The sequence below is a fragment of the Ixodes scapularis genome, unplaced genomic scaffold (assembly GCF_016920785.2).
Source record: "Ixodes scapularis isolate PalLabHiFi unplaced genomic scaffold, ASM1692078v2 PGA_scaffold9__187_contigs__length_104089568, whole genome shotgun sequence".
Classification (NCBI taxonomy): domain Eukaryota; kingdom Metazoa; phylum Arthropoda; class Arachnida; order Ixodida; family Ixodidae; genus Ixodes; species Ixodes scapularis.
In genome coordinates, this window is record NW_024609884.1 from 75,559,110 (window position 1) to 75,584,540 (window position 25,431).

Here is a 25,431-nt window from a genome sequence, read left to right on the forward strand (position 1 = left end):
CATCTAGCGATTGTTTACAAATGCTAAAGAGCTGGGATGTTAAGGAAAAAAAATCATTCGTGTCTTCTCTTTCGCAAAAGGTTTCGTTTTTCAGACCTCTAAACACCTCGGCAGCTGCTATACACCAACTCAACTTTCCTACGTCACGCCGCGGTGGTGGCGCGCCGGACGCACTTCCGGTCTGTGGCGGTGGGCAGAAGTCGCCGTGCCAGACATGCATTCCTGTGTTCCCTTGGAAGAAACGAGACAAAAAACCTGCTTCCTCGTCAAAATGCTGCGACGGGGGTTGTACCAAGAGAGTCTGGAAAGGTTTGAAGATCAGTTTTCATGTGTTTTTGCCCCCTCCGTGCGTCCGAGAACGTGGATAGTAGCCGTGAAAAGGGTAAACCAGACGCTGTCGAACTACGATTGATTGTGCGGGCAACACTTTGTGGTCGCCAGATGTATTTGCTTTGTTCCAACATAAACGAGAAAAAACCGCCAAGTTGTCCGAACCACCCACGGGTTCAGTGCGTCTTCAAATTCACACGGCCGCCTGAACGTTCAAACTTTCGTCTGCTCTTTCAAACGTCTGCTTTTTGTCGTCTGCTCGTTCAAACAAAAGCGGCCCGTAGACCAAACTTTGACCCGGTGATTGCAATAAGAAGTAATTGCAGACCTCAAAAGACTTAAGTAGGCTCGGTGTAAAAAGTAGATACAAGATGTTGATCATTGGTACCGGTGGTCATCACCGACTTGTTACGCTTGGTCTGTTCCCGCTTCCGATTTTCAGTATCGACGTCGATCATCGCCGCTACCTTCTACACTTTTGCAACACGAGCGACGTCGCTACCGAAAATAGCTGGAAGAATCTCATCATGGTTTTGGCGTCCATTCTGCGGCGTTCATGCGAATGAATCGCCGCACGTCAAATTATTTACGGAAAGTTTAGCGGCGTAACGAGCCTTGATAATTTCGCTTAAGCGATTAAAGTGGTAAGACATTGCGATGAGGATGTAGAATCGACAATTCCAACGCGAAAAAGAGTAGGCAGACTCACACAGACGCCGACAACGTGAAATTCGAGTGGTTTGTTGACGCGGGACGCGGTGCTTCTTGCCCGTACCCCATTACGCGTGCGTTCGAACTGTCGTCTGCTCTTTCAAACTTGGCTGCTTTTTGTCGTCAGCTCGTCCAAACGACAGCGGCCCGGAAACCAAAAGTTGACCCGGTAATTGCGATAAGAACTAAGTGCAGGCCTCAAAACACTTTTGAAGGTTGGTTGGGGTAAGTAGGCTATAGTGTAAACAGATACAAGAAGATGTTTATCATTATTGTTACCAGCGGCCATCACCGACTTGTAATGCCCGATTCTACTTGCGGTTTTCAGTATCGACGTCCACCATCTCAGCTACGGTCCGCGCTTTTGCAGTCCGAGCAACGTCGCGTCTGAAAACAGCGAGCAGAATCTCATCGTGGGAGTCAGGCTTTAGCGCCCATTCTGCGGCGTCCACGTGAAATGAATCGACGCACGTCACATTATTCACGCAAAGTTTTGCCTCGTTAGTTTTGCTGAAGCCGCTCAAATAGTCAGACATTGTTAGGAGGACGTAGCATCAACAATTCCAACGCGAAAAAGAGCACGGGGACTCCCACCGACGCCGAAAACAACGCAATTCAATGGTTTGTTTATGGGCGACGGCGGGCTTCTTGCCCACCATCCACCGCGCATGCGCGGCGCCGGTGGCGTCCGCTAGGGGCGCTCCGGTTTGTTTGTAAACATGAGTTGGTGTATAAAAGGGGCGACGTCCACCGAACAAAAATTACTTCTTCAAGAAATCTCCTAAGCCTGCCCTTGGAACGTCCTGCTCCTGCGTCAACGGTCTGTTGGTGAGATGCCGCTGCCTTCTATTTTTATCCCCCCACTCGGGGCCTTACCACTCTTTCCCATACAGGATGTCGCGGCCGCCTCGAGATTAGGTGCCTACAGTTTCCATAGCTTCTTGCGGCTAGGCAGGGACGCGGTTGTTGTTGTTGTTGTTTCTTCGCGTGTATATATTTAGATGTTCGGTTTTAAGACCGTTTGTCTCTCTAGCTTTTCGATTTTGTTAGGGCAACCGTTTGGCGGGAAGGTGACACTGTAGGGGAGTGCCAGGATGTCTCCGGGAACTATATTCTGGACAAAAAAAGGAAACACAAATAAACAAGAAAAACTGTTAGGAAAAAAATGCCAACCAATTTTAGGTGTATGGGTTGGAATGATTGGTTTTTTATTTGTTGTGGGACGTTAACTTGGTACCACGTACTTAACAAAAAAAAAATTACACACATGCATAAAAATGATCAAAATTTGTTAGGCTATCTTGAAAACACACACACAGACACACACACACACCAAATGTAAAAAAAAAAAATCGTGGTCAGCTATGGGTAGAATAGGGCATGGAGACGTTAAATCCTTTTGGCAACCCTGATCGCATTTTAAATCTGTAAGGCTAGGGAATTGGCGCCTTTGATTTAAAAAAAAAAAAAATTTGTTAGGCAGTGGCTGAACGTGAAATCAAAACGAAAGCCCTAGATTAACTCACCTTTTGTATGCGATCCCCACGGGCCAAAGGCTTGAAGACGTTCGGTGTATATCGTCTTTCTGAGTGAGCGAAAAGAAAACGTTTAGTCGAAGGAAGACTAAATATTTTCTTGTTGCCATCCACCTGTTTACAAGGAGGCTCGGATGACTTGATTATACATCCTACAATTCACTGTCCTTCGGGCTTGTCACAAAGTTTAGACTAGCATCAGTTCCCCGCCACTCTTGGAAGCCAATGATCCAAGCTCTTTGTTAAATGCATGCTATCGATTGCTAGGGACTTCGCGTTGAGAGACATACGGACGCTAGGGTTTCGCCGATGCGCGTAGGCTATCCGCGTCTTTTTTATCCCTTATCTTCTTGCTTCTCTCTCTCTCTCTTTTAAATACTCTTTCGGAAAAATTTTATTTTTTTTAAGGTTAGGAGGAATGCAATCCACTGGAGAACACCATCATTTTCGACTATTGGATTTAACGTAAATAATTATTATTCAAAATTCAACCTGTGCTATCGTCGATGGTGGTTGTTTTGTCTGGTTTCTGGTTGGTTGCAAGTCCGAACTGTTATGGAACTTTATCTTTTTTTCCAAAACGCGTTCCGCTGTTAGGGAATCCGCAATAGCATTTTAGCTAGAGCCTTTAGCTTTTGTCGACGTGGTCGGTCGGAGTGGAGGAGGTGGCCTTCTTTTTAATCTGTCAGGGCTTATTCTCCCCCCCCCTATTGTACGCGAATTTTCCTTAGCTTACGCGCGCGTGAGGCAGGTAATTTCTATTAATACTTTTTGTTAGGTAAGTGGCCCGTGTACTGATTGTCTGGGGATCGTCGTGTCGTATAACACTTTTTTCTTTTTTTTTGTAATTTTTGCTAGGAATTTATAGCTTCTGGTTTAGGTAGGATTTTTTTTTTTGTACATTTTTTTTTTTGTAGCTTCTTCACACTTTCCCCGGACGCAGTCCGCCACGATTATAGAAATGCGCCTAGGTGTTAGGGAATAAACGTAAATTATTGAAAAAAAAATAAAATAATTGGATGTTGGATGGAGTGGAGGAGGTTGGACTAGCTTAGCTCAAGTGTACTAACTGTGTTTTTTGTCCCATACAGGATGTCGCGGCCGCCTCGAGATTAGGTGCCTACAGTTTCCATAGCTTCTTGCGGCTAGGCAGGGACGCGGTTGTTGTTGTTGTTTCTTCGCGTGTATATATTTAGATGTTTGGTTTTAAGACCGTTTGTCTCTCTAGCTTTTCGATTTTGTTAGGGCAACCGTTTGGCGGGAAGGTGACACTGTAGGGGAGTGCCAGGATGTCTCCGGGAACTATATTCTGGACAAAAAAAGGAAACACAAATAAACAAGAAAAACTGTTAGGAAAAAAATGCCAACCAATTTTAGGTGTATGGGTTGGAATGATTGGTTTTTTATTTGTTGTGGGACGTTAACTTGGTACCACGTACTTAACAAAAAAAAATTACACACATGCATAAAAATGATCAAAATTTGTTAGGCTATCTTGAAAACACACACACAGACACACACACACACCAAATGTAAAAAAAAAAAAAAATCGTGGTCAGCTATGGGTAGAATAGGGCATGGAGACGTTAAATCCTTTTGGCAACCCTGATCGCATTTTAAATCTGTAAGGCTAGGGGGTTGGCGCCTTTGATTTAAAAAAAAAAAAAAAATTTGTTAGGCAGTGGCTGAACGTGAAATCAAAACGAAAGCCCTAGATTAACTCACCTTTTGTATGCGATCCCCACGGGCCAAAGGCTTGAAGACGTTCGGTGTATATCGTCTTTCTGAGTGAGCGAAAAGAAAACGTTTAGTCGAAGGAAGACTAAATATTTTCTTGTTGCCATCCACCTGTTTACAAGGAGGCTCGGATGACTTGATTATACATCCTACAATTCACTGTCCTTCGGGCTTGTCACAAAGTTTAGACTAGCATCAGTTCCCCGCCACTCTTGGAAGCCAATGATCCAAGCTCTTTGTTAAATGCATGCTATCGATTGCTAGGGACTTCGCGTTGAGAGACATACGGACGCTAGGGTTTCGCCGATGCGCGTAGGCTATCCGCGTCTTTTTTATCCCTTATCTTCTTGCTTCTCTCTCTCTTTTAAATACTCTTTCGGAAAAATTTTAAGGTTAGGAGGAATGCAATCCACTGGAGAACACCATCATTTTCGACTATTGGATTTAACGTAAATAATTATTATTCAAAATTCAACCTGTGCTATCGTCGATGGTGGTTGTTTTGTCTGGTTTCTGGTTGGTTGCAAGTCCGAACTGTTATGGAACTTTATCTTTTTTTCCAAAACGCGTTCCGCTGTTAGGGAATCCGCAATAGCATTTTAGCTAGAGCCTTTAGCTTTTGTCGACGTGGTCGGTCGGAGTGGAGGAGGTGGCCTTCTTTTTAATCTGTCAGGGCTTATTCTCCCCCCCCTATTGTACGCGAATTTTCCTTAGCTTACGCGCGCGTGAGGCAGGTAATTTCTATTAATACTTTTTGTTAGGTAAGTGGCCCGTGTACTGATTGTCTGGGGATCGTCGTGTCGTATAACACTTTTTTCTTTTTTTTTGTAATTTTTGCTAGGAATTTATAGCTTCTGGTTTAGGTAGGATTTTTTTTTTGTACATTTTTTTTTTTGTAGCTTCTTCACACTTTCCCCGGACGCAGTCCGCCACGATTATAGAAATGCGCCTAGGTGTTAGGGAATAAACGTAAATTATTGAAAAAAAAAATAAAATAATTGGATGTTGGATGGAGTGGAGGAGGTTGGACTAGCTTAGCTCAAGTGTACTAACTGTGTTTTTTGTTCCATACAGGATGTCGCGGCCGCCTCGAGATTAGGTGCCTACAGTTTCCATAGCTTCTTGCGGCTAGGCAGGGACGCGGTTGTTGTTGTTGTTTCTTCGCGTGTATATATTTAGATGTTTGGTTTTAAGACCGTTTGTCTCTCTAGCTTTTCGATTTTGTTAGGGCAACCGTTTGGCGGGAAGGTGACACTGTAGGGGAGTGCCAGGATGTCTCCGGGAACTATATTCTGGACAAAAAAAGGAAACACAAATAAACAAGAAAAACTGTTAGGAAAAAAAATGCCAACCAATTTTAGGTGTATGGGTTGGAATGATTGGTTTTTTATTTGTTGTGGGACGTTAACTTGGTACCACGTACTTAACAAAAAAAAATTACACACATGCATAAAAATGATCAAAATTTGTTAGGCTATCTTGAAAACACACACACAGACACACACACACACACACCAAATGTAAAAAAAAAAAAATCGTGGTCAGCTATGGGTAGAATAGGGCATGGAGACGTTAAATCCTTTTGGCAACCCTGATCGCATTTTAAATCTGTAAGGCTAGGGGGTTGGCGCCTTTGATTTAAAAAAAAAAAAAAAATTTGTTAGGCAGTGGCTGAACGTGAAATCAAAACGAAAGCCCTAGATTAACTCACCTTTTGTATGCGATCCCCACGGGCCAAAGGCTTGAAGACGTTCGGTGTATATCGTCTTTCTGAGTGAGCGAAAAGAAAACGTTTAGTCGAAGGAAGACTAAATATTTTCTTGTTGCCATCCACCTGTTTACAAGGAGGCTCGGATGACTTGATTATACATCCTACAATTCACTGTCCTTCGGGCTTGTCACAAAGTTTAGACTAGCATCAGTTCCCCGCCACTCTTGGAAGCCAATGATCCAAGCTCTTTGTTAAATGCATGCTATCGATTGCTAGGGACTTCGCGTTGAGAGACATACGGACGCTAGGGTTTCGCCGATGCGCGTAGGCTATCCGCGTCTTTTTTATCCCTTATCTTCTTGCTTCTCTCTCTCTCTCTTTTAAATACTCTTTCGGAAAAATTTTATTTTTTTTAAGGTTAGGAGGAATGCAATGCACTGGAGAACACCATCATTTTCGACTATTGGATTTAACGTAAATAATTATTATTCAAAATTCAACCTGTGCTATCGTCGATGGTGGTTGTTTTGTCTGGTTTCTGGTTGGTTGCAAGTCCGAACTGTTATGGAACTTTATCTTTTTTTCCAAAACGCGTTCCGCTGTTAGGGAATCCGCAATAGCATTTTAGCTAGAGCCTTTAGCTTTTGTCGACGTGGTCGGTCGGAGTGGAGGAGGTGGCCTTCTTTTTAATCTGTCAGGGCTTATTCTCCCCCCCCTATTGTACGCGAATTTTCCTTAGCTTACGCGCGCGTGAGGCAGGTAATTTCTATTAATACTTTTTGTTAGGTAAGTGGCCCGTGTACTGATTGTCTGGGGATCGTCGTGTCGTATAACACTTTTTTCTTTTTTTTTGTAATTTTTGCTAGGAATTTATAGCTTCTGGTTTAGGTAGGATTTTTTTTTTGTACATTTTTTTTTTGTAGCTTCTTCACACTTTCCCCGGACGCAGTCCGCCACGATTATAGAAATGCGCCTAGGTGTTAGGGAATAAACGTAAATTATTGAAAAAAAAAATAAAATAATTGGATGTTGGATGGAGTGGAGGAGGTTGGACTAGCTTAGCTCAAGTGTACTAACTGTGTTTTTTGTCCCATACAGGATGTCGCGGCCGCCTCGAGATTAGGTGCCTACAGTTTCCATAGCTTCTTGCGGCTAGGCAGGGACGCGGTTGTTGTTGTTGTTGTTTCTTCGCGTGTATATATTTAGATGTTTGGTTTTAAGACCGTTTGTCTCTCTAGCTTTTCGATTTTGTTAGGGCAACCGTTTGGCGGGAAGGTGACACTGTAGGGGAGTGCCAGGATGTCTCCGGGAACTATATTCTGGACAAAAAAAGGAAACACAAATAAACAAGAAAAACTGTTAGGAAAAAAATGCCAACCAATTTTAGGTGTATGGGTTGGAATGATTGGTTTTTTATTTGTTGTGGGACGTTAACTTGGTACCACGTACTTAACAAAAAAAAAAATTACACACATGCATAAAAATGATCAAAATTTGTTAGGCTATCTTGAAAACACACACACAGACACACACACACACCAAATGTAAAAAAAAAAAAAAAATCGTGGTCAGCTATGGGTAGAATAGGGCATGGAGACGTTAAATCCTTTTGGCAACCCTGATCGCATTTTAAATCTGTAAGGCTAGGGGGTTGGCGCCTTTGATTTAAAAAAAAAAAAAATTTGTTAGGCAGTGGCTGAACGTGAAATCAAAACGAAAGCCCTAGATTAACTCACCTTTTGTATGCGATCCCCACGGGCCAAAGGCTTGAAGACGTTCGGTGTATATCGTCTTTCTGAGTGAGCGAAAAGAAAACGTTTAGTCGAAGGAAGACTAAATATTTTCTTGTTGCCATCCACCTGTTTACAAGGAGGCTCGGATGACTTGATTATACATCCTACAATTCACTGTCCTTCGGGCTTGTCACAAAGTTTAGACTAGCATCAGTTCCCCGCCACTCTTGGAAGCCAATGATCCAAGCTCTTTGTTAAATGCATGCTATCGATTGCTAGGGACTTCGCGTTGAGAGACATACGGACGCTAGGGTTTCGCCGATGCGCGTAGGCTATCCGCGTCTTTTTTATCCCTTATCTTCTTGCTTCTCTCTCTCTCTCTTTTAAATAATCTTTCGGAAAAATTTTATTTTTTTTAAGGTTAGGAGGAATGCAATCCACTGGAGAACACCATCATTTTCGACTATTGGATTTAACGTAAATAATTATTATTCAAAATTCAACCTGTGCTATCGTCGATGGTGGTTGTTTTGTCTGGTTTCTGGTTGGTTGCAAGTCCGAACTGTTATGGAACTTTATCTTTTTTTCCAAAACGCGTTCCGCTGTTAGGGAATCCGCAATAGCATTTTAGCTAGAGCCTTTAGCTTTTGTCGACGTGGTCGGTCGGAGTGGAGGAGGTGGCCTTCTTTTTAATCTGTCAGGGCTTATTCTCCCCCCCCCTATTGTACGCGAATTTTCCTTAGCTTACGCGCGCGTGAGGCAGGTAATTTCTATTAATACTTTTGTTAGGTAAGTGGCCCGTGTACTGATTGTCTGGGGATCGTCGTGTCGTATAACACTTTTTTCTTTTTTTTTTGTAATTTTTGCTAGGAATTTATAGCTTCTGGTTTAGGTAGGATTTTTTTTTTTTGTACATTTTTTTTTGTAGCTTCTTCACACTTTCCCCGGACGCAGTCCGCCACGATTATAGAAATGCGCCTAGGTGTTAGGGAATTAAACGTAAATTATTGAAAAAAAAATAAAATAATTGGATGTTGGATGGAGGGGAGGAGGTTGGACTAGCTTAGCTCAAGTGTACTAACTGTGTTTTTTGTCCCATACAGGATGTCGCGGCCGCCTCGAGATTAGGTGCCTACAGTTTCCATAGCTTCTTGCGGCTAGGCAGGGACGCGGTTGTTGTTGTTGTTTCTTCGCGTGTATATATTTAGATGTTTGGTTTTAAGACCGTTTGTCTCTCTAGCTTTTCGATTTTGTTAGGGCAACCGTTTGGCGGGAAGGTGACACTGTAGGGGAGTGCCAGGATGTCTCCGGGAACTATATTCTGGACAAAAAAAGGAAACACAAATAAACAAGAAAAACTGTTAGGAAAAAAATGCCAACCAATTTTAGGTGTATGGGTTGGAATGATTGGTTTTTTATTTGTTGTGGGACGTTAACTTGGTACCACGTACTTAACAAAAAAAAATTACACACATGCATAAAAATGATCAAAATTTGTTAGGCTATCTTGAAAACACACACACAGACACACACACACACCAAATGTAAAAAAAAAAAAAAATCGTGGTCAGCTATGGGTAGAATAGGGCATGGAGACGTTAAATCCTTTTGGCAACCCTGATCGCATTTTAAATCTGTAAGGCTAGGGGGTTGGCGCCTTTGATTTAAAAAAAAAAAAAAAAATTTGTTAGGCAGTGGCTGAACGTGAAATCAAAACGAAAGCCCTAGATTAACTCACCTTTTGTATGCGATCCCCACGGGCCAAAGGCTTGAAGACGTTCGGTGTATATCGTCTTTCTGAGTGAGCGAAAAGAAAACGTTTAGTCGAAGGAAGACTAAATATTTTCTTGTTGCCATCCACCTGTTTACAAGGAGGCTCGGATGACTTGATTATACATCCTACAATTCACTGTCCTTCGGGCTTGTCACAAAGTTTAGACTAGCATCAGTTCCCCGCCACTCTTGGAAGCCAATGATCCAAGCTCTTTGTTAAATGCATGCTATCGATTGCTAGGGACTTCGCGTTGAGAGACATACGGACGCTAGGGTTTCGCCGATGCGCGTAGGCTATCCGCGTCTTTTTTATCCCTTATCTTCTTGCTTCTCTCTCTCTTTTAAATACTCTTTCGGAAAAATTTTAAGGTTAGGAGGAATGCAATCCACTGGAGAACACCATCATTTTCGACTATTGGATTTAACGTAAATAATTATTATTCAAAATTCAACTTGTGCTATCGTCGATGGTGGTTGTTTTGTCTGGTTTCTGGTTGGTTGCAAGTCCGAACTGTTATGGAACTTTATCTTTTTTTCCAAAACGCGTTCCGCTGTTAGGGAATCCGCAATAGCATTTTAGCTAGAGCCTTTAGCTTTTGTCGACGTGGTCGGTCGGAGTGGAGGAGGTGGCCTTCTTTTTAATCTGTCAGGGCTTATTCTCCCCCCCCTATTGTACGCGAATTTTCCTTAGCTTACGCGCGCGTGAGGCAGGTAATTTCTATTAATACTTTTTGTTAGGTAAGTGGCCCGTGTACTGATTGTCTGGGGATCGTCGTGTCGTATAACACTTTTTTCTTTTTTTTTGTAATTTTTGCTAGGAATTTATAGCTTCTGGTTTAGGTAGGATTTTTTTTTTTGTACATTTTTTTTTTTGTAGCTTCTTCACACTTTCCCCGGACGCAGTCCGCCACGATTATAGAAATGCGCCTAGGTGTTAGGGAATAAACGTAAATTATTGAAAAAAAAAATAAAATAATTGGATGTTGGATGGAGTGGAGGAGGTTGGACTAGCTTAGCTCAAGTGTACTAACTGTGTTTTTTGTCCCATACAGGATGTCGCGGCCGCCTCGAGATTAGGTGCCTACAGTTTCCATAGCTTCTTGCGGCTAGGCAGGGACGCGGTTGTTGTTGTTGTTTCTTCGCGTGTATATATTTAGATGTTTGGTTTTAAGACCGTTTGTCTCTCTAGCTTTTCGATTTTGTTAGGGCAACCGTTTGGCGGGAAGGTGACACTGTAGGGGAGTGCCAGGATGTCTCCGGGAACTATATTCTGGACAAAAAAAGGAAACACAAATAAACAAGAAAAACTGTTAGGAAAAAAATGCAACCAATTTTAGGTGTATGGGTTGGAATGATTGGTTTTTTATTTGTTGTGGGACGTTAACTTGGTACCACGTACTTAACAAAAAAAAATTACACACATGCATAAAAATGATCAAAATTTGTTAGGCTATCTTGAAAACACACACACAGACACACACACACACCAAATGTAAAAAAAAAAAAAATCGTGGTCAGCTATGGGTAGAATAGGGCATGGAGACGTTAAATCCTTTTGGCAACCCTGATCGCATTTTAAATCTGTAAGGCTAGGGGGTTGGCGCCTTTGATTTAAAAAAAAAAAAAAATTTGTTAGGCAGTGGCTGAACGTGAAATCAAAACGAAAGCCCTAGATTAACTCACCTTTTGTATGCGATCCCCACGGGCCAAAGGCTTGAAGACGTTCGGTGTATATCGTCTTTCTGAGTGAGCGAAAAGAAAACGTTTAGTCGAAGGAAGACTAAATATTTTCTTGTTGCCATCCACCTGTTTACAAGGAGGCTCGGATGACTTGATTATACATCCTACAATTCACTGTCCTTCGGGCTTGTCACAAAGTTTAGACTAGCATCAGTTCCCCGCCACTCTTGGAAGCCAATGATCCAAGCTCTTTGTTAAATGCATGCTATCGATTGCTAGGGACTTCGCGTTGAGAGACATACGGACGCTAGGGTTTCGCCGATGCGCGTAGGCTATCCGCGTCTTTTTTATCCCTTATCTTCTTGCTTCTCTCTCTCTCTCTTTTAAATACTCTTTCGGAAAAATTTTAAGGTTAGGAGGAATGCAATCCACTGGAGAACACCATCATTTTCGACTATTGGATTTAACGTAAATAATTATTATTCAAAATTCAACCTGTGCTATCGTCGATGGTGGTTGTTTTGTCTGGTTTCTGGTTGGTTGCAAGTCCGAACTGTTATGGAACTTTATCTTTTTTTCCAAAACGCGTTCCGCTGTTAGGGAATCCGCAATAGCATTTTAGCTAGAGCCTTTAGCTTTTGTCGACGTGGTCGGTCGGAGTGGAGGAGGTGGCCTTCTTTTTAATCTGTCAGGGCTTATTCTCCCCCCCCCTATTGTACGCGAATTTTCCTTAGCTTACGCGCGCGTGAGGCAGGTAATTTCTTTTAATACTTTTGTTAGGTAAGTGGCCCGTGTACTGATTGTCTGGGGATCGTCGTGTCGTATAACACTTTTTTCTTTTTTTTTTGTAATTTTTGCTAGGAATTTATAGCTTCTGGTTTAGGTAGGATTTTTTTTTTTTTGTACATTTTTTTTTGTAGCTTCTTCACACTTTCCCCGGACGCAGTCCGCCACGATTATAGAAATGCGCCTAGGTGTTAGGGAATTAAACGTAAATTATTGAAAAAAAAAAATAAAATAATTGGATGTTGGATGGAGTGGAGGAGGTTGGACTAGCTTAGCTCAAGTGTACTAACTGTGTTTTTTGTCCCATACAGGATGTCGCGGCCGCCTCGAGATTAGGTGCCTACAGTTTCCATAGCTTCTTGCGGCTAGGCAGGGACGCGGTTGTTGTTGTTGTTGTTTCTTCGCGTGTATATATTTAGATGTTTGGTTTTAAGACCGTTTGTCTCTCTAGCTTTTCGATTTTGTTAGGGCAACCGTTTGGCGGGAAGGTGACACTGTAGGGGAGTGCCAGGATGTCTCCGGGAACTATATTCTGGACAAAAAAAGGAAACACAAATAAACAAGAAAAACTGTTAGGAAAAAAATGCCAACCAATTTTAGGTGTATGGGTTGGAATGATTGGTTTTTTATTTGTTGTGGGACGTTAACTTGGTACCACGTACTTAACAAAAAAAAAATTACACACATGCATAAAAATGATCAAAATTTGTTAGGCTATCTTGAAAACACACACACAGACACACACACACACCAAATGTAAAAAAAAAAAAAAATCGTGGTCAGCTATGGGTAGAATAGGGCATGGAGACGTTAAATCCTTTTGGCAACCCTGATCGCATTTTAAATCTGTAAGGCTAGGGGGTTGGCGCCTTTGATTTAAAAAAAAAAAAAAATTTGTTAGGCAGTGGCTGAACGTGAAATCAAAACGAAAGCCCTAGATTAACTCACCTTTTGTATGCGATCCCCACGGGCCAAAGGCTTGAAGACGTTCGGTGTATATCGTCTTTCTGAGTGAGCGAAAAGAAAACGTTTAGTCGAAGGAAGACTAAATATTTTCTTGTTGCCATCCACCTGTTTACAAGGAGGCTCGGATGACTTGATTATACATCCTACAATTCACTGTCCTTCGGGCTTGTCACAAAGTTTAGACTAGCATCAGTTCCCCGCCACTCTTGGAAGCCAATGATCCAAGCTCTTTGTTAAATGCATGCTATCGATTGCTAGGGACTTCGCGTTGAGAGACATACGGACGCTAGGGTTTCGCCGATGCGCGTAGGCTATCCGCGTCTTTTTTATCCCTTATCTTCTTGCTTCTCTCTCTCTTTTAAATACTCTTTCGGAAAAATTTTAAGGTTAGGAGGAATGCAATCCACTGGAGAACACCATCATTTTCGACTATTGGATTTAACGTAAATAATTATTATTCAAAATTCAACCTGTGCTATCGTCGATGGTGGTTGTTTTGTCTGGTTTCTGGTTGGTTGCAAGTCCGAACTGTTATGGAACTTTATCTTTTTTTCCAAAACGCGTTCCGCTGTTAGGGAATCCGCAATAGCATTTTAGCTAGAGCCTTTAGCTTTTGTCGACGTGGTCGGTCGGAGTGGAGGAGGTGGCCTTCTTTTTAATCTGTCAGGGCTTATTCTCCCCCCCCTATTGTACGCGAATTTTCCTTAGCTTACGCGCGCGTGAGGCAGGTAATTTCTATTAATACTTTTTGTTAGGTAAGTGGCCCGTGTACTGATTGTCTGGGGATCGTCGTGTCGTATAACACTTTTTTCTTTTTTTTTGTAATTTTTGCTAGGAATTTATAGCTTCTGGTTTAGGTAGGATTTTTTTTTTTGTACATTTGTTTTTTTGTAGCTTCTTCACACTTTCCCCGGACGCAGTCCGCCACGATTATAGAAATGCGCCTAGGTGTTAGGGAATAAACGTAAATTATTGAAAAAAAAAATAAAATAATTGGATGTTGGATGGAGTGGAGGAGGTTGGACTAGCTTAGCTCAAGTGTACTAACTGTGTTTTTTGTCCCATACAGGATGTCGCGGCCGCCTCGAGATTAGGTGCCTACAGTTTCCATAGCTTCTTGCGGCTAGGCAGGGACGCGGTTGTTGTTGTTGTTGTTTCTTCGCGTGTATATATTTAGATGTTTGGTTTTAAGACCGTTTGTCTCTCTAGCTTTTCGATTTTGTTAGGGCAACCGTTTGGCGGGAAGGTGACACTGTAGGGGAGTGCCAGGATGTCTCCGGGAACTATATTCTGGACAAAAAAAGGAAACACAAATAAACAAGAAAAACTGTTAGGAAAAAAATGCCAACCAATTTTAGGTGTATGGGTTGGAATGATTGGTTTTTTATTTGTTGTGGGACGTTAACTTGGTACCACGTACTTAACAAAAAAAAATTACACACATGCATAAAAATGATCAAAATTTGTTAGGCTATCTTGAAAACACACACACAGACACACACACACACACACCAAATGTAAAAAAAAAAAAAATCGTGGTCAGCTATGGGTAGAATAGGGCATGGAGACGTTAAATCCTTTTGGCAACCCTGATCGCATTTTAAATCTGTAAGGCTAGGGGGTTGGCGCCTTTGATTTAAAAAAAAAAAAAATTTGTTAGGCAGTGGCTGAACGTGAAATCAAAACGAAAGCCCTAGATTAACTCACCTTTTGTATGCGATCCCCACGGGCCAAAGGCTTGAAGACGTTCGGTGTATATCGTCTTTCTGAGTGAGCGAAAAGAAAACGTTTAGTCGAAGGAAGACTAAATATTTTCTTGTTGCCATCCACCTGTTTACAAGGAGGCTCGGATGACTTGATTATACATCCTACAATTCACTGTCCTTCGGGCTTGTCACAAAGTTTAGACTAGCATCAGTTCCCCGCCACTCTTGGAAGCCAATGATCCAAGCTCTTTGTTAAATGCATGCTATCGATTGCTAGGGACTTCGCGTTGAGAGACATACGGACGCTAGGGTTTCGCCGATGCGCGTAGGCTATCCGCGTCTTTTTTATCCCTTATCTTCTTGCTTCTCTCTCTCTTTTAAATACTCTTTCGGAAAAATTTTAAGGTTAGGAGGAATGCAATCCACTGGAGAACACCATCATTTTCGACTATTGGATTTAACGTAAATAATTATTATTCAAAATTCAACCTGTGCTATCGTCGATGGTGGTTGTTTTGTCTGGTTTCTGGTTGGTTGCAAGTCCGAACTGTTATGGAACTTTATCTTTTTTTCCAAAACGCGTTCCGCTGTTAGGGAATCCGCAATAGCATTTTAGCTAGAGCCTTTAGCTTTTGTCGACGTGGTCGGTCGGAGTGGAGGAGGTGGCCTTCTTTTTAATCTGTCAGGGCTTATTCTCCCCCCCCTATTGTACGCGAATTTTCCTTAGCTTACGCGCGCGTGAGGCAGGTAATTTCTATTAATACTTTTTGTTAGGTAAGTGGCCCGTGTACTGATTGTCTGGGGATCGTCGTGTCGTATAACACTTTTTTCTTTTTTTTTGTAATTTTTGCTAGGAATTTATAGCTTCTGGTTTAGGTAGGATTTTTTTTTTTGTACATTTTTTTTTTTTGTAGCTTCTTCACACTTTCCCCGGACGCAGTCCGCCACGATTATAGAAATGCGCCTAGGTGTTAGGGAATAAACGTAAATTATTGAAAAAAAAAATAAAATAATTGGATGTTGGATGGAGTGGAGGAGGTTGGACTAGCTTAGCTCAAGTGTACTAACTGTGTTTTTTGTCCCATACAGGATGTCGCGGCCGCCTCGAGATTAGGTGCCTACAGTTTCCATAGCTTCTTGCGGCTAGGCAGGGACGCGGTTGTTGTTGTTGTTTCTTCGCGTGTATATATTTAGATGTTTGGTTTTAAGACCGTTTGTCTCTCTAGCTTTTCGATTTTGTTAGGGCAACCGTTTGGCGGGAAGGTGACACTGTAGGGGAGTGCCAGGATGTCTCCGGGAACTATATTCTGGACAAAAAAAGGAAACACAAATAAACAAGAAAAACTGTTAGGAAAAAAATGCCAACCAATTTTAGGTGTATGGGTTGGAATGATTGGTTTTTTATTTGTTGTGGGACGTTAACTTGGTACCACGTACTTAACAAAAAAAAATTACACACATGCATAAAAATGATCAAAATTTGTTAGGCTATCTTGAAAACACACACACAGACACACACACACACCAAATGTAAAAAAAAAAAAAAAACCGTGGTCAGCTATGGGTAGAATAGGGCATGGAGACGTTAAATCCTTTTGGCAACCCTGATCGCATTTTAAATCTGTAAGGCTAGGGGGTTGGCGCCTTTGATTTAAAAAAAAAAAAATTTGTTAGGCAGTGGCTGAACGTGAAATCAAAACGAAAGCCCTAGATTAACTCACCTTTTGTATGCGATCCCCACGGGCCAAAGGCTTGAAGACGTTCGGTGTATATCGTCTTTCTGAGTGAGCGAAAAGAAAACGTTTAGTCGAAGGAAGACTAAATATTTTCTTGTTGCCATCCACCTGTTTACAAGGAGGCTCGGATGACTTGATTATACATCCTACAATTCACTGTCCTTCGGGCTTGTCACAAAGTTTAGACTAGCATCAGTTCCCCGCCACTCTTGGAAGCCAATGATCCAAGCTCTTTGTTAAATGCATGCTATCGATTGCTAGGGACTTCGCGTTGAGAGACATACGGACGCTAGGGTTTCGCCGATGCGCGTAGGCTATCCGCGTCTTTTTTATCCCTTATCTTCTTGCTTCTCTCTCTCTCTCTTTTAAATAATCTTTCGGAAAAATTTTATTTTTTTTAAGGTTAGGAGGAATGCAATCCACTGGAGAACACCATCATTTTCGACTATTGGATTTAACGTAAATAATTATTTTTCAAAATTCAACCTGTGCTATCGTCGATGGTGGTTGTTTTGTCTGGTTTCTGGTTGGTTGCAAGTCCGAACTGTTATGGAACTTTATCTTTTTTTCCAAAACGCGTTCCGCTGTTAGGGAATCCGCAATAGCATTTTAGCTAGAGCCTTTAGCTTTTGTCGACGTGGTCGGTCGGAGTGGAGGAGGTGGCCTTCTTTTTAATCTGTCAGGGCTTATTCTCCCCCCCCTATTGTACGCGAATTTTCCTTAGCTTACGCGCGCGTGAGGCAGGTAATTTCTATTAATACTTTTGTTAGGTAAGTGGCCCGTGTACTGATTGTCTGGGGATCGTCGTGTCGTATAACACTTTTTTCTTTTTTTTTTGTAATTTTTGCTAGGAATTTATAGCTTCTGGTTTAGGTAGGATTTTTTTTTTTTTTGTACATTTTTTTTTGTAGCTTCTTCACACTTTCCCCGGACGCAGTCCGCCACGATTATAGAAATGCGCCTAGGTGTTAGGGAATTAAACGTAAATTATTGAAAAAAAAAATAAAATAATTGGATGTTGGATGGAGTGGAGGAGGTTGGACTAGCTTAGCTCAAGTGTACTAACTGTGTTTTTTGTCCCATACAGGATGTCGCGGCCGCCTCGAGATTAGGTGCCTACTGTTTCCATAGCTTCTTGCGGCTAGGCAGGGACGCGGTTGTTGTTGTTGTTGTTTCTTCGCGTGTATATATTTAGATGTTTGGTTTTAAGACCGTTTGTCTCTCTAGCTTTTCGATTTTGTTAGGGCAACCGTTTGGCGGGAAGGTGACACTGTAGGGGAGTGCCAGGATGTCTCCGGGAACTATATTCTGGACAAAAAAAGGAAACACAAATAAACAAGAAAAACTGTTAGGAAAAAAATGCCAACCAATTTTAGGTGTATGGGTTGGAATGATTGGTTTTTTATTTGTTGTGGGACGTTAACTTGGTACCACGTACTTAACAAAAAAAAAATTACACACATGCATAAAAATGATCAAAATTTGTTAGGCTATCTTGAAAACACACACACAGACACACACACACACCAAATGTAAAAAAAAAAAAAATCGTGGTCAGCTATGGGTAGAATAGGGCATGGAGACGTTAAATCCTTTTGGCAACCCTGATCGCATTTTAAATCTGTAAGGCTAGGGGGTTGGCGCCTTTGATTTAAAAAAAAAAAAAATTTGTTAGGCAGTGGCTGAACGTGAAATCAAAACGAAAGCCCTAGATTAACTCACCTTTTGTATGCGATCCCCACGGGCCAAAGGCTTGAAGACGTTCGGTGTATATCGTCTTTCTGAGTGAGCGAAAAGAAAACGTTTAGTCGAAGGAAGACTAAATATTTTCTTGTTGCCATCCACCTGTTTACAAGGAGGCTCGGATGACTTGATTATACATCCTACAATTCACTGTCCTTCGGGCTTGTCACAAAGTTTAGACTAGCATCAGTTCCCCGCCACTCTTGGAAGCCAATGATCCAAGCTCTTTGTTAAATGCATGCTATCGATTGCTAGGGACTTCGCGTTGAGAGACATACGGACGCTAGGGTTTCGCCGATGCGCGTAGGCTATCCGCGTCTTTTTTATCCCTTATCTTCTTGCTTCTCTCTCTCTTTTAAATACTCTTTCGGAAAAATTTTAAGGTTAGGAGGAATGCAATCCACTGGAGAACACCATCATTTTCGACTATTGGATTTAACGTAAATAATTATTATTCAAAATTCAACCTGTGCTATCGTCGATGGTGGTTGTTTTGTCTGGTTTCTGGTTGGTTGCAAGTCCGAACTGTTATGGAACTTTATCTTTTTTTCCAAAACGCGTTCCGCTGTTAGGGAATCCGCAATAGCATTTTAGCTAGAGCCTTTAGCTTTTGTCGACGTGGTCGGTCGGAGTGGAGGAGGTGGCCTTCTTTTTAATCTGTCAGGGCTTATTCTCCCCCCCCTATTGTACGCGAATTTTCCTTAGCTTACGCGCGCGTGAGGCAGGTAATTTCTATTAATACTTTTTGTTAGGTAAGTGGCCCGTGTACTGATTGTCTGGGGATCGTCGTGTCGTATAACACTTTTTTCTTTTTTTTTTTTTTGTAATTTTTGCTAGGAATTTATAGCTTCTGGTTTAGGTAGGATTTTTTTTTTTGTACATTTTTTTTTGTAGCTTCTTCACACTTTCCCCGGACGCAGTCCGCCACGATTATAGAAATGCGCCTAGGTGTTAGGGAATAAACGTAAATTATTGAAAAAAACAATAAAATAATTGGATGTTGGATGGAGTGGAGGAGGTTGGACTAGCTTAGCTCAAGTGTACTAACTGTGTTTTTTGTCCCCATCCCATATAATGTTTTACTATAAAAATGTTCGACCAACAACTAGCATACCAAATATCTCAACTGATATTTAATAACGACCATGCAAGTCTATTAGCAAGTAATGGTATCTGTGTATCACCTGATACAATATGTAATACGGAACCACAAATATTTTGTTTTCAATGCACACACCCATTTCCTGATATATTGAAAGGTTTGGTTAATATGGAGTTTGAAAAAATATTAGCTTTTGAAATAATGAAACATGATCAAAGCAACAATGGTTGTCAATTTACATTAAAACGAGCACAAAAAAATGGACAGTTTAATCATCAAGAATAAATATCGTCAAATTCTTCTTGTACCTTTTCACCTGTTAAATATGGATTAGGTGTAAATCCAGCTTTTAAAACAGGCCTCATAGATGCAACTTCTTGTTTTGTAATGTTCCCAAATTTCTTTATATCAACTGAAGTATCCGAAAACGTATCATTTTCCACTAAACTTGTGTCTGGTGTCATACCTATATATCTCAAGGAACATTCCGATTCTGAAATATCGGTATCGGAAGTTTCTACGTTATTTTTGATTGGCATGGTGGGCGATGAATACGATTGTTTTAAAGAATCATTATGATCTGTAGCAACTGTGGTTATGTTATTTTTCTGTGGTACATTGGACGGTGGATACGGTTGTTTAAAATATTCGTTATCATCTGTATCGGATGTTTCTATATTTGTGGTCGAAAACTTTGGAGGTTGTTGCGGCTTTTTGAAAAATTCGTCGTCGTTATTATTTTTATTATTGTTATTAAAAACCCCTGTATGATTTTCTGGTGATTCTGTTTGTTTAAAATCTTCGTCATTATCCAACGTTGTTGCGTTAGATATAACTACATTATCGGAATCGTTACATTTTCGCTTCTCTGCATAGTTGCATGTATCATCATCTTGTGTACACAAATTTAGAACTTCATTATTCTCTTGAGTAAATTCGTCATTATTTTGATCTTCTTGAATACGCTCAAATGTATAATCTTGTACAGTTTCGGGTGATACTGTATTGCCAAAAACACCACCATAAAGAGGGGGGAGTGGTGGTGTATGGGGTCGTTTCAAACTTGTGGATGGTTTTTGATATACTATAGATTCTTCTGGTTTTCGAATGGATCGAATGGGAATGACTGGTGGGGGGTTATAATGTGGAGTTTGTTGAATGTTTTGAGGTGTCGTAGCTATGTTATAATTTGAGTTGGAATAACATAGACAATATTTAATTTCTGGAAACGCTCGTCTTAATGTTTGTACAGCGACATCCTTTGGATTGTCAAACTCGTCCGTTATTATCGGTGTGCTTATACCTGGAACGTTAACGTCGTTTGTATTTAAGTATAAAGATTGTAAACTTTTGCTTGATATATGATTTAATATATACTCTACGGTAGTTCCCGGATTCGTATAAAGAGATAGCGATTTTAATCTATGTGCAGTTTGACAAAGTTTATTTATTTCTTTAATATAACTATCGTCACAATATCTGGATTCGCAATAAACAGTTAAATCTTCTAATCGTTCGGCTTTATTTAAATGATTATTACATAATGTAATGAACATATCGATCGGACATCGAATGTGTAATTTTTGTACGTGTGGTAATAGTGGTTCTTCTCTCAACCTCAATATACTATTTGATAGATACCCATGCAAGGGGCCTCCATTTACTACAGATATCTTTACCCTAAATAAATTTATAAACGGCCACCTTTGTTTCTGTTTAAGGTTTATATTGGGTATTATTTGGTCTGCGGGGGTATCGTCTGGAATACATCTACACACACTGTATGGTGGTATATCGACGAACGATGCCGACGTCCAAGAATTTGCATCCAACTCTGGTGTTAACCAATATAAATCATCCGGGTGTGTTACGCCCACATGGGTTGCATGATCGGACACTAAATTAATTAAAGAAACGGGTTTAACACAACGATCGTTTAAAACGCGAATCATACTGTTCCATTCGAAAGCCACTGGGGACATTGTCTTATGCAGAGCATTAAACCAGCGATCGTCTCCAATAGTTCCACAACGTAAGTATTCTACTGCATTTAATTTTTTCATGGATTCTTCGTCATAAACAAACATCGGAATATTGAAGTAGCCCAAGTCTAGGACTCTAATACTATTATTAAGAGTTGTTTCGTCGTATATAGTATGTAATTCACTTGGAATAGCGTGACTCGATGCCAATTTCGTTATTGGAAAATGTAGTCCCTTCACGTGTGCAATCGTGCATTTAATCAAAGCCCAGTTAAATATTTCGTCATCTGGAGGATTCAAAACGAAGGTTGCAACGTTTCCGAAATATGCCTCCTTTGGTTTGTCCGAATTATATTTTACATACGATACTGGAGCATTTACGTTACATAAGTGTATTGATGGTGGGGTTTTGAGATGTCCAACGTGTATGCATAGTGTACCAACGTCAATAGATCCATCGCCAATCCACGAGGACAATTTAAAAGCTTCAACGACGGCTTTTCTTACGAAGTCTGGATCCAATACGTCTCGACTTTGATCTTGATTGTCTATAACGCTGAAATAACCGCGATCCTTGCACTGATCTACTATTTCGAGAGAGGCAAAACCACTGTTTCTCGACGAATTTTTGGTGAGTAAATAGTAGACTAGATTTTCCATAAAAAAATACAACACGTTCGATCCGTGTGCTACGGTTCTGTTTTCGTATTCGTTATTATCCATAGTTAATTTAATGTGGACAACTGTGTTCCTAAATGTGCGTACTAGAATATGTAAGAAAAAATCCATTAGAAAAGACGACGTCGAAAGTGCAAAGGCCAAATCTACACAATGGAAATCTAAAATGACATCGCCATCTGGTATCATACTTCCCAAACTGTGATCGATTGCATCTTTGGTACCTACACCACTTTCCATTAAATCTTTGAGTGCAGTATAAACCGTCGAAACAAATTCTCCATCGATGGTAATGGTGGGTGGTTTAGTCTCCCAACGATCGATGTAAGGTGATAAAATGATGTCCGGTACCAAAGTTCTACGAGTACATTCTTCTTTGGCATTGGCATCCAGACCGACTTCGATGACCCTACACTCTATGTGGCGTTTATCGTATTCTTCGATGATAAACCAACTGGGGTACCCTATAAGTCGACCGTGTTTGTACACGTAACCATCGCTATTTATGTTACAAACCGAATGATTAAGATCGCAATATTTAGACCACATTTTTTATTCTATATATTAGGCGATATAGTAACGTTGGGTCACTAGCTAATAATCTTAAGTTAACGTATGATAATGTGCTTAGTTTTGAGTTTAATTCGTCTTTACTAATAATTGCGGATTTGTTTGTAGATGGGTGTGTTTCTATAGCCTTATAGTAGCTTTGACAGGTTTCAATTAATCTTGATCTGTTTTTATAATGAGTGTATAAAACGCCTAAAGAAACACCAGTTGCAACACCTATAGCTGCATATTTAATCCATAATAATTCTTCATCGCTCTGTTTCTTTAAAACTCGTCGTACTTTAGACATCTTTTTAATTATGTATATAATATAGTCAATATGTATAGAGTACAATTAGTTTTTGAAAACATTCGTAATGCCTATACACTCACTTTAGAACCAGACGTGACTAGTCCCTTACCGTCAGCGCGTGAGATTATGATGTTTTATAGCAAAATGCAAACGGAGGACAATTCCGTGACCTTTGACGTTGGTACACAAAGTAAATACGATCCATTAGTTCACTCCAATCTCGTAAACAGGAACCAAGAATATCCTGTATTATCGGAAATCGTAACGTTGAGATATTACACACGCAAAATGTTGAGAATGGTTATACACCACACGCTCGTCCTGATATCTTATTGTGACAAAAATTTGAAAGCACCTCCGTCTTTTACTAAATACGTAGATGAAGTGTGTAGTGTTAGTATGTATACACACATGTTTTCTACTATGCTTTTTTCATTTGCACAACCGGGGATAGGTTTGGGTGACGTAATTGCCCAAAACATTACTTCGCCTTTGACGCAAGATTATTTAGATTCATCTCATAATAGAGAAAAGGCTTGTAACGATTTAATTCGATCGATGAATACTAACATAAAATTATACGACGTGGGTAACACGCACAACGCTTTTGCAACTCTTCGTCAAATTGCATCGTCTCGTCCTAGATTACAAGTGGAATTTTTAGACAGTACCAGATCGATAGTGTACGCTTTATTCAATGGAAAGAGAGTACGTAACAGTGATTCTACATTAATTTACTTTAAGTTAATAAACGATCCTTCTTTTCTTCCAATTTTAATAACTAAACGGTTAGCTGATTTTGCTCTGTTGTGTGACGATGACACATTAGTTTTTGCTGCACCTCAAGAATATTTTACGAATAATGCTTGTCCATTTTTTACGCAATGGGTTTTAAGCCATCGTGATTGTATCGAACCTTTAGACCACGTACTATCACTATTAGCCCTATGTTCTGATAATACTAGAATTTATTCGTATTTATATAAAACATTTAAGGGTATTTTGAGCGTTTCTAATAACATCGATAATGTTTTGTGTTCATACATTAGATTATACATTAACATGTTAACACGAGAACCATCTAAAATTGTAGCACTTAATCGATCTTACATTGGGAAAAAAAGAGACAGATTATCTGCAGCATGTTTTGAAAATCCGAAAAAACTTTTAATAAAATCTGCTATAGCTGAAGAACGGAAACGTGGATGGACATCGGTAAATTTTGCATTTGGTTTAGATATTACACATGTTGGGGTTTTACAATCTTCAATGCAAGTATATTCTAACGAATCTATGAAAAACGATACAAATATCGCGACACAAGTCAACGACCAAAATGTCATGGAGGACGACGACGACGAATATAATCCAAGATCACCGATGAGTGTATACGAACCACTGTCACCGTGATGTTGATGTGGTGGGGATTAAAAATGTGTAGCAATTTCTTGATAGGGTGATGATATCGCATACTCGATAGATGATAATGGTCCCATAAAATATAACATTGTTTCTTTAAGGTATTTGACGTATTGTGTTTCTTTTTTCATAAATGTAACACAATCACAAGAATGATTTTTACAATTTATAGCATTATGTAAATCTACATAAGCTGCGTGCGCCTGACAGAGTGCAAATTTATTTGGTTTAAAAACCGCGAATGTTTGTGTGTTATACGTCATACAATGGATCTTACATAAACAACCGCCCTTTTGAGAAAAATACTCATATTTACTTTTGAGTTGTCGGATAGACACTCTTATCATAGCTTGCTTTAATAACTCGAGAACCTGAGTAATATTTTCGTAAGGATTAAGTGCACCATTAATTCTTAAACTTGTTAACCGATAAGTATGATTTGTGCCATTCTTCTTTCCGTACGTTCTATCATCGTTATCTTTAACGATATTGTAATACATTTTGCGAAACGTGGTTGTATCGGTAATAACATCTGTGGAAGTTAGGAAGGTCACGTATGATTTTACGATAATCTGAAACCTGATTTCTAATTCTTTTAGAATTTCTACACATTCTTTAGACGCATGTGCATAATCTAAACATATATCGTTTATATCGAAAACACTGATACTCTTCGTGAGATGTATTAATTCTCCCAAATTCCCTATACGGTTTGCATCCATAATACTTAAACGTGCTTCGTTTAAATGTTTGTAAGCTTGTGGAAGACGATGTTCGTTAAACCATCGCTCGATATTTTTCAAGTGCATGTGTCGTGTGTTCAAATAATTGTAAACGATCTTACATTCCCTATAATACTGGATTTTACTACACATATTGCTATATAAATCGTAAGCATCAATATCTCCACTACTTGTTGTGATTAATAATTCTCTAGGTACAACTCTCTGTTTCATACGTTTCATATATTTACGTAGAAAATGAACTGCAGTAGACAAATCGCTGCGAATACTACGTGCCATCGAGTAGAGAAATAATGTCTTTATATGCAATTCATCTAGTCTATCTCTATTGTTAATTTGCTCTCTATCATCTAAATTATCATCGTATATGTCTAGTAACAACATTGTCCAAGACGTTAATAAATTCTGTAAGAAACCAGATTTATCCGTGCTCGATATACATCTTGCTGGAGTCGTTGTGCACATGTATTGTATTACAGAAATGAAAGCGGCCTGCAT

At 40.2% G+C, this 25,431-nt stretch overlaps 1 protein-coding gene across 1 annotated transcript; it reads right to left on the minus strand.

Moving 5' to 3' along the window:
- Window positions 1-1,810: 1,810 nt before the first annotated feature.
- On the minus strand, window positions 1,811-22,458 carry LOC121047255. The gene is made up of 12 exons (XM_042287443.1): window positions 22,101-22,458; window positions 18,127-18,287; window positions 16,390-16,448; window positions 14,670-14,728; window positions 12,945-13,003; window positions 11,214-11,272; window positions 9,496-9,554; window positions 7,761-7,819; window positions 6,025-6,083; window positions 4,302-4,360; window positions 2,568-2,626; window positions 1,811-2,155 (listed from the first exon to the last, which is right to left on the minus strand). The coding sequence occupies exons 1-12, from the start codon at window positions 22,456-22,458 to the stop codon at window positions 2,039-2,041; spliced, it is 1,167 nt and encodes a 388-aa protein (XP_042143377.1). The 3' UTR covers window positions 1,811-2,038.
- Window positions 22,459-25,431: the final 2,973 nt, after the last annotated feature.

Excerpts from the sequence above, each read along its gene's own strand:
- LOC121047255 (XM_042287443.1), bottom strand. The coding sequence starts at position 22,458 with ATGTGGTCTAAATATTGCGATCTTAATCATTCGGTTTGTAACATAAAT. Across the intron at positions 7,820-9,495 it reads GTGGGGATCGCATACAAAAG|AAAGACGATATACACCGAAC; the intron begins GTGAGTTAATCT and ends TCGCTCACTCAG. Across the intron at positions 2,156-2,567 it reads GTGGGGATCGCATACAAAAG|AATATAGTTCCCGGAGACAT; the intron begins GTGAGTTAATCT and ends TTTTTTGTCCAG.